Source organism: Podarcis raffonei, chromosome 10 (assembly GCF_027172205.1).
Source record: "Podarcis raffonei isolate rPodRaf1 chromosome 10, rPodRaf1.pri, whole genome shotgun sequence".
NCBI lineage: Eukaryota > Metazoa > Chordata > Lepidosauria > Squamata > Lacertidae > Podarcis > Podarcis raffonei.
In genome coordinates this window covers 68,217,174-68,230,982 of record NC_070611.1, presented here as the reverse complement: position 1 = coordinate 68,230,982, position 13,809 = coordinate 68,217,174, and the positions used below count along the sequence as shown (strand labels likewise).

The 13,809-nt window shown below is 47.6% G+C and overlaps 1 protein-coding gene, 1 long non-coding RNA gene and 1 other non-coding gene across 10 annotated transcripts in view; 2 read left to right on the top strand and 1 right to left on the bottom strand.

Moving 5' to 3' along the window:
* Positions 1-13,809, bottom strand: part of LOC128422761 (uncharacterized) — a 217,364-nt gene that overhangs the window by 43,125 nt on the left and 160,430 nt on the right. The window contains exon 1 of one of the 5 annotated variants that reach the window (XR_008332583.1): positions 3,021-3,108. The exons of the other annotated variants lie outside the window; for them this stretch is intronic. This is a non-coding gene — a long non-coding RNA (uncharacterized LOC128422761). Of the gene's footprint in view, positions 1-3,020; positions 3,109-13,809 lie in introns of those variants that run through there. 5 annotated transcript variants of the gene reach the window in all.
* PFKFB3 (6-phosphofructo-2-kinase/fructose-2,6-biphosphatase 3) overlaps positions 1-13,809 on the top strand; it is a 68,775-nt gene that overhangs the window by 21,642 nt on the left and 33,324 nt on the right. For 3 of the 4 annotated variants that reach the window (XM_053407183.1, XM_053407184.1, XM_053407185.1), the window contains exon 2: positions 12,618-12,700. The exons of the other annotated variant lie outside the window; for it this stretch is intronic. In XM_053407183.1, coding sequence (XP_053263158.1) covers positions 12,693-12,700 — 8 coding nt within the window. In that variant the 5' untranslated portion in view covers positions 12,618-12,692. The remainder of the gene's footprint in view (positions 1-12,617; positions 12,701-13,809) is intronic. 4 annotated transcript variants of the gene reach the window in all.
* TRNAQ-CUG (transfer RNA glutamine (anticodon CUG)) lies at positions 4,627-4,700 on the top strand. Its single transcript has one exon. It is a non-coding gene; the product is annotated as a tRNA-Gln (tRNA).

Below are 13,809 nucleotides of genomic sequence, written 5' to 3'. Positions count from 1 at the left end.
ACGAAGAGTCGGACACGACTAAACGACTCAACAACAACAAAAATAGGCTGTACGTTGGGCTGCCCTTGGAAACACTTTGGGAAGTTTCTGCTAGTGCAGAATGCAGCTGTTTGAGTTTTATCTGGTCCAGCCTGTCCAGGTCCCATCTTGCCAGGAAAATTTGTGTGGAAATTGCAAGAAAGCAAATTGCCAGCTAAACATTAGGAGAAATCTCTGAGTGGTAGGAGCTGTTTAACAGGGGAGAAATTCTGCATCAGGAAGTGGTGGCTTTTGAGGAGGGAATGTATGGAGATGAATAGTAGATGGAGGGGGAGGTGAGTCAATGATAGGCAGAGCCACCCCCTGCAAGAAGGCAGGTGGGCGGGCTCTGGATCAGGGCTGGCTGAGGTTGGCCTGTGTTCTCAGCGTTGCTCTTTGCAGAACTCAGCAGGAAAAGGATATGGGCAAAACTAGAATGACTTGCTCCACCTGTCACTGGCTTTTTCGGCTGCTTCTCTATTTCCACCGCTATTTCTCCTGCTCCCCGCCAGGCAAATGTTTTCTGCAGGCCAGTCATTTAGGATACAGTCAGAAAGCACCGTCTGATTCAGTTCCTAAGAAAGCGAGATGCCCTTACAAGCAGCCAGAGACGTGCCGATGACAAGTAAGCTCTGGCGTTAGGTACAAATTCAGCATGAGCCATTAAACTAACACATGTCCCAGTGACATCATTCAAACGCTACCCAGATCTTCTTAATCCACTGACCCCATAGGCTCAGATTTCTGACTTGTACAGTAGTGAAATGGTCTGTGCTCCTGGGCTTACCATAAGTGAAACCCGCACTTGTTTACTTTTAGCCTTTCCGAGAAATGAAAACTGGGTCCCTCTGAATGCGAGGGAATGTGTGGTTTTTAAATACCTGTTTGGATCATTAATAGGAGCCAAATGTTCGGGAGCAAGTAGGAATGCAAAGCATTATTATTATTATTATTATTATTATTATTATTATTATTATTATTACCCCGCCCATCTGGCTGGGTTTCTCCAGTCACTCTAGGCGGCTCCCAACAGAATATTAAAAACACGATAGAATATCAAACGTTAAAAGCTTCCCTAAAAAGGGCTGCCTTCAGATGTCTTCTGAAAGTCAGATAGTTGTTTATTTCCTTCACATCTGATACGAGGGTGTTCCACAGGGCGGGCGCCACCACCAAGAAGGCCCTCTGCCTGGTTCCCTGTAACCTCACTTCTCGCAGTGAGGGAACCGCCAGAAGGCCCTCGGCGCTGGACCTCCATCTCCAGGCTGAACGATGGGAGTGGAGATGCTCCTTCAGGTATACTGGGCCGAGTCCAGGGCTTTAAAGGTCAGCACCAACACCTTGAATTGTGCTCGGAAACGTACTGGGAGCCAATGAAGTTATTTCAGGACCGGTGTTATGTGAAATATTTCATTCCACCCACGGGATGATGAACAAGATGGGCCTTTGGCCTGACCCAGCAATGCTCCTGTTATTCTTCTTTATTGCTTCTTGCCTTATTTGACGCCGCAACAGGGCTGAGACTGTGACCTGGGTTTAAGTATAGGGAGAAACCTCACCTAAGACAAGGTAACCCTGTGGTGCATGACTGGCCCAGGTCTCCCTTGCTGAAACTCCAGGACTTTTTACAGCAGGAATGTTTACTTCCTCAGTAGTTTAGATTCCCATGTATGTCAGTCAGGAGGCTTAAAGAATGCCAGGTGTTGATGATCTTATCAGGGCCAGGCTGTTAATGTTATCCCTCCATGTCTGTGTCTTGCAGATGGTCAATTGTCACTTCACAGGTGTTGATTTACTCAGCGTTGCTGAGATAACTGCATTATCACCAATCTGCAACTACAAAAGGTTAAAATGTGTGTCTGTTCTACGTGCATTTACACTCTAATCATCCCTGTCTGTAGTTTTATTGCATTTCATTGTCCTTCATCTCCGACCTTCCCATTTTCCTCCTTGATTTCTGCTAAGTTTTCACTTAGTGCCTCTGATGAGGTGCTCAGAGGGAAGCTGATGCAATTTGTTTGCCTTTAAGGTGCTGCAAAAATAATAGCTTTTGCTTTAAGACACTGCTGGGGAGTGGAGGGAAGATTTGCTCAGAGGGTGCAGTAAGGAGTGGGAAATTTGCATTTTGCAAACAGCCTTCCCTGGATTCACTGCACTGTTTTCATTCATGTGCAAATTTAGTTGAGTAGAAACTCAATCAATTCAACTGAGATTTCTTCAAACAGGTGACACCTCCCCACACACAACTTGGCTTTCTCCAGCAACAGCCTGGGCCACCTTAGTGAAATATCTGCCCTTTTCTCCTTAACAAGCAGCATTTATGCAGCAGGGTCAGGGAGCAATAAAAATCCCTTGAAACCCACCCTGTTTTCACGCTACAGGCTTAAAAATGCATGCACAATAATAATAATAAAAGATTTCCCCCTGTGCAATGGTTGAGATCCAATTGGCAGCCTGTTTTCAGATTCTGAAAGCTACTTTCTTAAATCTGTCGGCCCAGCAACCTTTGCTATGGAGATGGTCGTGTGTTGCTTTCCCAAATTCTGCTGCCACACGATTGACACAGTGAGTCCTTTGTTGCTGCTTCTGCAAATGGGCTTTTCTCCTCTTTTCCTCCCCAAATAATTGTGCTGCTGGGAAAAGGCCCCTGGAAGCTATCTAATCTCCCCTTACTCGGCAGAAGCACTTTGCCATCCTTGAGAGGTGCCCTTAATACCTTTGTGTTACAACTTCCAGAGATGCAGTGATGACTTTGAAAAAGGGAACAGATAAATGTGCAGGAGATCAGGCTGTTTGGGATTAATTGCCACCCATTACAGTATAAGGACAGTTTTAAGGGACGCGGGTGGCGCTGTGGGTTAAACCACAGAGCCTAGGACTTGCTGATCAGAAGGTTGGCGGTTCGAATCCCCACGACGGGGTGAGCTCCCGTTGCTCGGTCCCTGCTCCTGCCAACCTCGCAGTTCAAAAGCACGTCAAAGTGCAAGTAGATAAATAGGTACTGCTCTGGCGGGAAGGTAAACGGCGTTTCCGTGCGCTGCTCTGGTTCGCCAGAAGCGGCTTAGTCATGCTGGCCACATGACCTGGAAGCCGTACACCGGCTCCCTCGGCCAATAAAGCGAGATGAGCGCCACAACCCCAGAGTCGTCTGCGACTGGACCTAACAGTCAGGGGTCCCTTTACCTTTTACAGTGTTTATTCTAGCTTGCCTGTTGGAGGCAGTAGACTCCAAATGCGAGTTGGGAGAGTTAAGTTTGTTGTGCTCATATCCCAAACAAAGGATATCTCAATTCCTTCCCAAAGAAAACTTCCGGCTAAGCTCAAATTCCCCCCACATTCATTGATATCCAAAGCTGTCTGCCTAGCCAGCGAAATCTCCAAGGAGTTTTCCACACAAGTGTTATTCTTTTCCAAAGAAGAGGCAACATTCAGCTGCAAAACAGTTTGAGAGTTCGGCAAAGGGACAGGCGCTCCTCTAAGGGCAGGCTAAATTTAGACCGGGAAGACTAAATTTATAAATCTAAACATTTATATCCCACCTTTCCTGCAAGGAGTTCAAGGGTGACGTACATAGTTCTCCTGCCCTCTGTTTCATCCTCAACAACAGCCTTGTGAGGTAGGTTAGACTCAGAGACAGTGACTGGCCCAAGGTCACCCAGCGAATGGGGGAACTGAACCCTGATCTCCCAGGTCAAGAGAAAGGCAGGTTTTATAGACCAGGACTCTTCAATATTTTCTGGCCCAGCCCAACTTCAATGCAAGATTCATAAGATGACCAGGGTTCGAATCCCCACTCGGGCAAGATTCATAAAATCCTAGGTCAGATTGCCACCCTCTTATTGGATTGAAAATGGGACTTTTTCTGGATGGAAAACAAACAAACAAACAACCCACTGTTAAGCTACTACAGCCCTGGTGCTGGGACCTGGAAAGATAGGTAGGCGGGCTTTGTATCAATTACAACTAGGCTCCCAATTCATTTCATTTGACAGCATCTTAAAAAGCAGAGACATCACCTTGCCGACAAAGGTCCGTATAGTTCAAGCTATGGTTTTCCCAGTAGAGATGTATGGAAGTGAGAGCTGGACCAAAAAGAAGGCTGATCGCCAAAGAATTGATGCTTTTGAATTCTGGTGCTGGAGGAGACTCTTGAGAGTCCCATGGACTGCAAGAAGATCAAACCTCTCCATTCTGAAGGAAATCAGCTTTGAATGCTCACTGGAAGGACAGATCCTGAAGCTGAGGCTCCAGTACTTTGGCCACCTCATGAGAAGAGAAGGCTCCCTGGAAAAGACCCTGATGTTGGGAAAGATGGAGGGCACAAGGAGAAGGGGATGATAGAGGACGAGATGGCTGGACAGTGTTATAGAAGCTACCAGCATGAGTTTGACCAAACTGCGGGAGGCAGTGGAAGGCAGGAGTGCCTGGGGTGCTCTGGTTCAGGGGGTCACAAAGAGTCGGACACGACTAAACGACGAAACAACAACAAATTTTCAATGGGCAGGGAGTTGCAAATTGTAGGCACTGCAGGACAGATTTTTTTACAAGGGTGGAATGAATATTACCTGGCATTGTAAAGGTGCCAGTTCTGCGGATCAAAGCACGCAGGTCCAGGATAGCTCAACTGGTAGAGTACGAGACTCTGAATCTCAGGGCTGTGGGTTCGAACCCCACGTTGGGCAAAAGATTCCTGCATTGCAAGGGGTTGGACTAGATGACCCTTGGGGTCCCTTCCAACTCTGCAGTTCTATGATTCCGTGTGAGCATAAATGGGACGGAGAGCTGCATGACACAAGACAGAACAGGGCAGCGTTGGGAAGAGAGCGCCTGATCCCATACCAAGACGTAGTTTTCACTGGGCTGCTTTTCCCTTGTGATGGTGACTCTGTCCTTGTGGAACTTCCCATAAAAACAGTGCTTTTCTCCTTGGTCCTTTTCCCTGCAGCGCCGCGGGCACAAAAATGAAACAGCTTCTCTTCCCATGAAGCAGCCTTTACCTTACGTGACACGTAGTACTAGCAGTAGTGTCTGTCTGCAGCGAGTGAGTAATCTTTGGGACAGCTGCTGCAGGGGGACTTCCCCAAGGAGGAAACGTGCAAACCAAACAGCTCATGACCCTCTGCTGGGAAAAGCATTGGAGGAGCAATGGGACATGAGCCCTGCCAGGTCTCTAAAATGCTGGCCTTTTACAACACAGCACAGGTGGATTGTTAGCCACTCTGAGCCCGGCTTCGGCTGGAGATGGCAGGATATAAATAAATAAATTATTATTATTATTATTTTATTATGAAAGAGCTGGACCCAGTTCCTGCCCACCCACTCCTTCTTTTCAAAACTGCTTTTCTATCAGGTTTCAGAATCCCAGTGAGAGAAACTAACTTTTTTACCTTAAGCCGTAATTCCCACATGTCAGGAGGAAGGACCATCCAACTCTACAATCCTACAAAAAGCAGGACTGGCAGGGAGGGCCACGTCTGTCCCGCCCCACCCCTGGTCCCGACCGTCTGCAACCCCTGTTTTAGGGATTCAGACAACTTGTGTGGTTGGGCTTCCCTTTGCTGAGAGCCGTTTGATGGCTGGCTTTTTGTCTGTGCAGCTGATTTAGGGGCAGGTTGCATACAGCATTAAATGCATCACTTGCAGTTGTTTCCTCCTCCTCTTCCTCCTCCTTCTCCTCTTCCTCCTCCTGCAAATATCAGCCACTTGGAGTTCCAGTCAGATTTGGAACTGCACTAAGGAGCACTAAGGGACACGGGTGGTGCTGTGGGTTAAACCACAGAGCCTAGGGCTTGCCGATCAGAAGGTCGGTGGTTCGAATCCCCGCGACAGGGTGAGCTCCTGTTGCTCGGTCCCTGATCCTGCCAACCTAGCAGTTCGAAAGCACGTCAAAGTGCAAGTAGATAAATAAGGTACCGCTCCGGCGGGAAGGTAAATGGCGTTTCTGTGTGCTGCTCTGGTTTGCCAGAAGCGGCTTAGTCATGCTGGCCACATGACCCGGAAGCTCGGCCAATAAAGCGAGATGAGTGCCGCAACCCCAGAGTCGTTCGCGACTGGACCTAACGGTCAGGGGTCCCTTTACCTTTAAGGAGCTGTTAACTCAGGGGTAGGCAACCTAAGGCCCAGGGGCCGGATGCGGCCCATTCGCCTTCTCAGTCTGGCCCACAGACGGTCTGAGAATTGGCACGTTTTTACATGAGTAGAATGTGTCCTTTTATTTAAAATGCATCTCTGGGTTATTTGTGGGGCATAGGAATTTGTTCATCCCCCCCAAATATAGTCTGGCCCACCACATGGTCTGACGGTGGACCGGCCCATGGCTGAAAAAGGTTGCTGGCCCCTGTGTTAACTCCTCCTACCCCTGATCCCACCAACACGCACCCACTGAAAACCCCACAGACCGTAACCTAACCCTAATCACTATTAGCTCCTAACTGCTGTGCATTTCCGGCGCTCATTTTCTGGCAGCTAAAGCAGCTGGTTTACAGAAGCGGAAGGCGACAAAGGACAGGACAGTGTCAAAATAGCAAAAGGGTCATTTGTGGTTATCTGGCCATCGGATTAAGAAAGGAAAAAATTAAGCCCTGGCTACCTTGATTGCGGCGCATTTCCTGGGAATTAATGAGAAGATCAACTCCGCTAATGGGGACCAAATGGATCGTTATCCCAGCCTTTAACAAGCCATTAATCCTACCAGAAATTATCTCTGCCAAGGATGATATTAATAGTTTGCTTGATTCCTCCGTTCTCGCTTTACTACTTGAACTGGGCTTACAAGGTCTTATTTTGTAACAGCTACTAGGAGCCAGAAGAGGAAAACCTATGTTGGATGGAGCACTACTTTGTCTCAAAGGTGATACCGATTCAAATGTACGCAGCCTGCGGCCTGTAGTCTCTTAGCCAAGCCTACCTTTCGGGGTTGTTGTGAAAAGTGCAGACATCACTCTGCACTCCTTGTGTACCCTGGCTTATACAATACAAAACAAATCTGTGATTTGTAATCTGAATCCAGTCCAAAAGTTGTTTTAAATAGCCTGCTCATGTTGTTTTTCTTCCTGCCTGAGAATGCAAAAGAGAATAAAAACAGAGGGGGAAGAGTGGTTCATCACCAGCAACCCATAATATCTGGAATACAGACACTCTGTTAGGGTGGCGAAAGAGCTGAATGGACTCTCCCAAGACTGGGCACGAACTGCTTTGATAATATATATTAGATAGCATTGTTTTTTAGTGGTTAAGTTGCAGAGCCAGCTATAGATCAAACTATCCAGGCAAGGGAGCATCACCACACACAAACACACACAAAAAACCCCTTCTCTTATTCAGCTATTGAGCAACTTGTGCTTCATTTGAACTGCGTTTGTCATCATTTTGTAACTTCGATGCTTGATTCACAGGCATGACATCCCTGCCTTGCAAGACGACAGATTTGCATTCTAGGACCTTTGTGTGTTGCCGTATTTCAGAAAGCGAAAGTCAGGACACAAAAGTTGTTGAGCTCTTTTTTTGCCCGGACACCGTTTCCCCGAAGATTTCCACCCAGATACTGTTTCCGATGGCTGCATCCTGGCTATGTCCAGGAAATTCCAGGTGTAAATCTGCATATATGCATTCCGTGTAAGCAGGGGCACTTCCGGACTGTTGCTGTTTTGCTCTGAGTTCAAATCCAGGTTGCATAATTAAAGTTGATTGGGAGTCTTGTGCAACAAAGCCACTTCCCCAAAAAGTTTGAAGTTTTTTGCAATAAGGAAAGCGATGAAAAAGCACATTGAAAATTGTAGGATTCCTCTTGACGGACGCAAAGTCTGACCTCAGTAAACCGATTGTCTGGAAGCAATGTCTGCATTCTGTGTACTATTCGTTTCAGCTCTTTAGTGGCTGGTTGGGTAGAGATAGCTGAGGACATTTAACAAGAAATGAACGTGAGATCAGTGGGGAAAAAATATGAGTTTGGAGGAAGGGCTTGCAGGGGGGCAAGAGAGGCAGTTAAATGTACACACACACACACATATATACAGTGGTACCTCTGGATGCAAATGGGATCTGTTCCGGAGCCCCGTTCGCATCCAGAGTAGAACGCAACCCGTTTCTGCGCGTGCGCAATTCGCCGCTTCCGCGCATGCACATGACATCATTTTGAGTGTCTGTGCATGCACAAGCAGTGAAACCCGGAAGTAACTGATTTCATTACTTCCGGGTTGCCACGGAGCACAACACGAAAACACTCAACCCCGAAGCTACTTCAACCTGAGGTATGACTGTACACATACAGTGGCACCTCGAGTTACAGACGCTTCAGGTTACAGACTCCGCTAACCCAGAAATAGTACCTCGGGTTAAGAACTTTGCTTCAGGATGAGAACAGAAATCGTGTGGCGGCAGAGGGGGGCCCCATTAGCTAAAGTGGTGCTTCAGGTTAAGAACAGTTTCAGGTTAAGAACGGACCTCCAGAACAAATTAAGTTCTTAACCCGAGGTACCACTGTATATAAAACAATTTAAAACAATTCAAAACTGTTTTTATGTATGGATCATATCTATCTATCATCTATCTATCATCTATCTATCTATCTATCTATCTATCTATCTATCTATCTATCATCTATAATCCATATCTAAAAACAGTTAAAATAGTTCTAAACCACATGCTGACTGTGATTTTTAAAAATCATGTCTACTTAAAAAGGCTTGCTCTCAAATATAGCTCAGTATCCTGAGCTGCATTGTGGGTAATATCAGCGCTCTGCACAACCTTGCCAGGGCACACCTGCCTGCTGCTCCTGAGTGCCAGTCAGTCCCCTGGAGGCAAGAACGGGAGAAGGGCACTTCTCTGAGCACGAGAGAGGCACATGCTGGGCTGGTGGCTGGGACCAAGAATGGAGTTGAGAAAGGAGTGGTCCCTGCAGGATGCTCCTGGGTTTGCAGCGGCACCTGCATCCCGGGATGAGTGACAGGCAGGCTGGTCTGTCTCCTTCCCCAGCGGAACCATGTGGGACGTGAGGAACGTGCCACAGCCACAGTGTGAGTCAGCTGACCCCCTTTTGCTTTCTGTGTGGCCGGCCTCTCCCTAACTTAAGGAAGCTGCGTTTCATCGCTAGGCAAATTTCACTTGAGCTGCAGAGTGTTTAGGGATTGAGCCATGTGTGCGCAGATGCAGGTGGATGCAAGCGCGGGTGGGGCTATAGGATATTCGGTGTCGGAAGAATATGAAAGGGTGGGGGAGAGAATTAAAAGCGAAAACACATCCACCCGGGTCTTCACACCCCCATTCTGATATTATGTTGGGGGAGAGGTGGAAAAGTGGCAGATGGATTCAGCTGCCTGGTGCTGTTCAGAGTGATGGCTGGGGAAAAATTAAAGTTTTTTGGGGGTTGTTCAGTGGTGGGCTCTCAAAGGGTGCCAGGGTCCCAGCCGCTGTCCAAGGGTGCCAGGTGATGACCCTTGCCCTGGCTATTTTCCGCTGCCTCCATTCCCCCCCCCCACAAAATCTTTGTAGCACGTTTTAGAATGTAATCTCCTCGTGGCAGAGTCCTGTCCGCTTGCATTTTGCAAAAGGGCCATGCAACACTGATGGCAGTGTTAACATATGAAATCAGTCCGTCAGGTCACGATGAACAAAATTTAAGGCTGTATGCCGATGCCCTGTATTCCAGGAGCTCTGACCCAGGCTGCCCCACTCTGCTCCGTCATACGCCTGGAACCCTGAAGGAGACCCACAGATCGCCCACACTTGCATAATGCAATGGACTTGGGTGGCGCAATGTTATTGGCCTGTCTCAAGAGGACCTTAGTCGTAAAGGAGTATCAGGTACCAGGCGAGAACCTCCTTCCTTGGAGGTTTTGAAGCAGAGGTTGGGTGGCCATCTGTCATGGATGCTTTAGTTGAGATTCCTGCATTGCCGGGGGTTGGACTAGATGGCCCTTAGTGTCCCTTTGCAATTCTAGGATTCTGTGAGATCCAAACAGCTGCTTTTAGGTAGGTCGGTTTTTGTGTTACTCTTATCCACAAACCTCCATAACCACATCCAAAGGTGCCCTAGAAGAATCACAGCTCAGTGTCAGAGCAACTGGGTCACATGCAGAAGGTCCCAAGTCCAGGCTATAACATCTTCAAGCACAGCCCGGAAAAGACCCTTTTCTGAAATCCCATTGCTAGTCAGTGTAGCCAATAGTGAACTAGATCGACCAGTGATGTAACTCTGGCAGTTCCTTATGTTCCTGTTTAGTGAGAGCCATATAGCTCAGTTGGTAGAGAAGAAGAAGAGTTTGGATTTGATATTCCGCTTTATCACTACCCTAAGGAGTCTCATGGGACACGGGTGGTGCTGTGGGTTAAACCACAAAGCCAAGGGCTTGCCGATCAGAAGGTCGGCGGTTTGAATCCCCACAACAGGGTGAGCTCCTGTTGCTCGGTCCTTGCTCCTGCCAACTTAGCAGTTCAAAAGCTCGTCAAAGTGCAAGTAGATAAATAAGTACCACTCCAGCGGGAAGGTAAACAGCATTTCCGTGCGCTGCTCTGCTTCGCCAGAAGCGGCTTAGTCATGCTGGCCACATGACCCAGAAGCTGTACGCCGGCTCCCTCGACCAATAAAGCGAGATGAGCGCTGCAACCCCGGAGTCGGCCACGACTGGGCCTAATGGTCAGGGGTCCCTTTACCTTTACCTTTTAAGGAGTCTCAAAGCGGCTAACAATCTCCTTTCCCTTCCTCCCCCACAACAAACACTCTGTGAGGTGAAACAAAAAATTTTTTTCCTTCCAGTAGCACCTTAAAGACCAACTAAGTTAGTTCTTGGTATGAGCTTTCGTGTGCATGCACACTTCTTCAGATACCTCTGTGAGGTGAGTGAGGCTGAGAGACTTCGGAGAAGTGTGACTGGCCCAAGGTCACCCAGCAGCTGCATGTGGAGGAGCGGGGAAGCGAACCTGGTTCACCAGATTATGAGTCCACCGCTCTTAACCACTACACCACACTGGCTCACACTAGCATCTGCTTTGCATGCACAAGATCCTAGGTTCAACAGGTCTCCAGGCAGGGTTGGGAAAGGGATTCCTTGCCCCAAACCCTGGAGAGCTAGACTCTGTCAAGGCTGGGAAAACAACGGGTCTGAGTGCAAGGCTGCTTCCTTTGGAAATGCTGTCAGCTTGAAGCAACATTGATTGGTGTAGAACTCTTGCATCCAAAACAGAAACCCAAATCCAGCCCTGGCATGCTATGCGAAGTCCCCAGCAGTCTGTAATGATAGGTGCGCCCTGAGGACTGTGCTGCGCCTTTAAATGGTAATCAGAATGGCATTCCTTCAAGCAGCTAGTTTTGCATTTGTGGAAATGCCTGTTGATAATTTCTCTTGCAGAAAACCCCCAAGTTAGTACCATACAAAGGCCCTGTTCTCTCCTCTCCCCATCTCGTGTGCAACTCTCTTTTCTGAATCCAGCATCATTTTAAACGTTGCTCCAAAAATTGCCTTGCCAATCCTTTCGAGATAAAATGTGTTTCCTCTTCAATTTACCAGCAGTGTCCCATTTCAGAGCACCAGAAAGCAAAAAAGAAAAACTAGTTCAGAGCCAGCCCCCTTGTTCCCAGTCAGAGGCATGGCTAGTATAGAGTTTGCATAGTAAGGAAGGGTTGTAGATCAGCAGTAGAGCATATCTGCTCTGCATTTAGAAAGTCCCAGATTTGATCCCAGTATCTCCAGTTATAACTGGGAATGTGCCGTGTCTGAAACCCTGGAAAGAGGCTGTGAGTCACGGCCACCCAGTGGTTCCTAAACCATTCCCCACTATGGACCACTTGAAAATTGCTGAGGGTCTTCTGGGACCAATTAATGATTTTTCTGCGTCTTGTAGCAACTATACTTTTGCTACATACTGCCATTTTTTAAATTGTATTTTTCATTGCTGCTTTCAGCCAGCATGGTGTAGTGGTTAAGAGCGGTAGACTCGTAATCTGGTGAACCGGGTTCGTGTCTCCACTCCTCCAAATGCAGCTGCTGGGTAACCTTGGGCCAGTCACACTTCTCTGAAGTCTCTCAGCCTCACTCACCTCACAGAGTGTTTGTTGTAGGGGAGGAAGGGAAAGGAGAATGTTAGCCGCTTTGAGACTCCTTCGGGTAGTGATAAAGCGGGATATCAAATCCAAACTACTACTACTACTACTACTACTACTACTACTCCTCCTCCTCCTCCTCCTCTTCTTCTTCTTCTTCTTCTTCTTCTTCTTCTTCTTCTTCTTCTTCTTCATTTCTTCTGTACAGTTGCACCTCAGAAGTCAAATGCCTTGCAAGTTGAACGTTTTGGCTCCCTAACGCTGCAAACCCGTAAGCGAGTGTTCCGGTTTGCGAACATTCTTTGGAACCCGAACATCCAATGTTGGTTCTGTGGCTTCTGATTGGCTGCAGGAGCTTCCTGCAGCCAATCAGAAGCCGTGCCTTGGTTTCCGAATGTTTTGGAAGTCGAGCGGACTTCCAGAACAGATTCCTTCTGATTTCCGAGGTATGGCTGTATTGTATTTTGTTGTGCTATAGCGAGAACTGCAGTACAGTAAGATGCAATAAAAAGTTCAGTTAAAAACAGATGAAAATATTTCTTCAACCATAACTCCACAGGTGCCGCAGGCCACCTGAATGAAGCTTATGGGCTGCTAACTGGAAAGCCAAGGGGTGACGACAGTACTGAGCAAGATGAACCGGTAATTTCATTCCGTACAAGGAAATTTCCATCGCTCAATGAGAGAGAGAGCCAGTGTGGTGTAGAGGTTAAGAGCGATAGACTCGTAATCTGGTGAACTGGGTTCGCTTCCCCGCTCCTCCATATGCAGCTGCTGGGTGACCTTGGGCCAGTCACACTTCTCTGAAGTCTCTCAGCCCCACTCACCTCACAGAGTGTTTGTTGTGGGGGAGGAAGGGAAAGGAGAATGTTAGCCGCTTTGAGACTCCTTTGGGTAGTGATAAAGCAGGATATCAAATCCAAACTCTTCTTCTTCTTCAATAGTAAGAACACCTGCTTTGCAGACGGATGGTCCCCCAGTCCAATTCCTGGCATCTCCAGGCAGGATGGGGAGAGATCCCTCTGGAAAACCCTGGAGAGCAGCTGCCAGTCAGTGTCGACAGCACTGATCTAGATGGGCCAATGGTCTGGCTCTGTATAAGGCAGCTTCCCATGCATGCAACTCTCTGTGGAAAGTGATAATTGGATTTGTACGAATGATTAAAAGGAAATAATTTCACAGCCTTCCCTTTATGATCCAATCGAAATACTTTTTCCCCAGGGACAGGGAAAACCTCTGACCCTCCAGATGTTGCCAGCCTACAGCTCCCCTCATCCATCCTTGACCATGCTGGCTGGGAATTTACTCAGCAGTAAATCCCATTGCACTCACTGGATTGCTAGGGACAGTCCCATTGATTTTAGTGAGAGAATTAAGTACATGTTTGTTAAATGCATGTTTATTAAATGTGCAGTCTACAAATGATGCAGTTAAGTCATTTTGAATTCTGGGTTTAATGGCCTCATGGGTGCCGCTCTTTAGATGCTAATGTGCTTTACTCCCTTATTTCAATAGGCAGTAGGAAAGCCCTGGTGGGTTTGGGGATCCTTTTGCTGATGGGGGCCCTGGACTTCAGCCCCAAAATCCTGCCATGAGGATACCACTGCTGCAATTTTTTGTGCAGGTTTTCTTGGGAATAAGCCCAAAAATTCTTGTCCAAACAACTCCAGTAGGGATGAAACAGGCTTAATTGTTTCCTTCCACAACATCCTCTGTATCTTATTACATTGTTCCTCAGTCTTGGGTCCCCC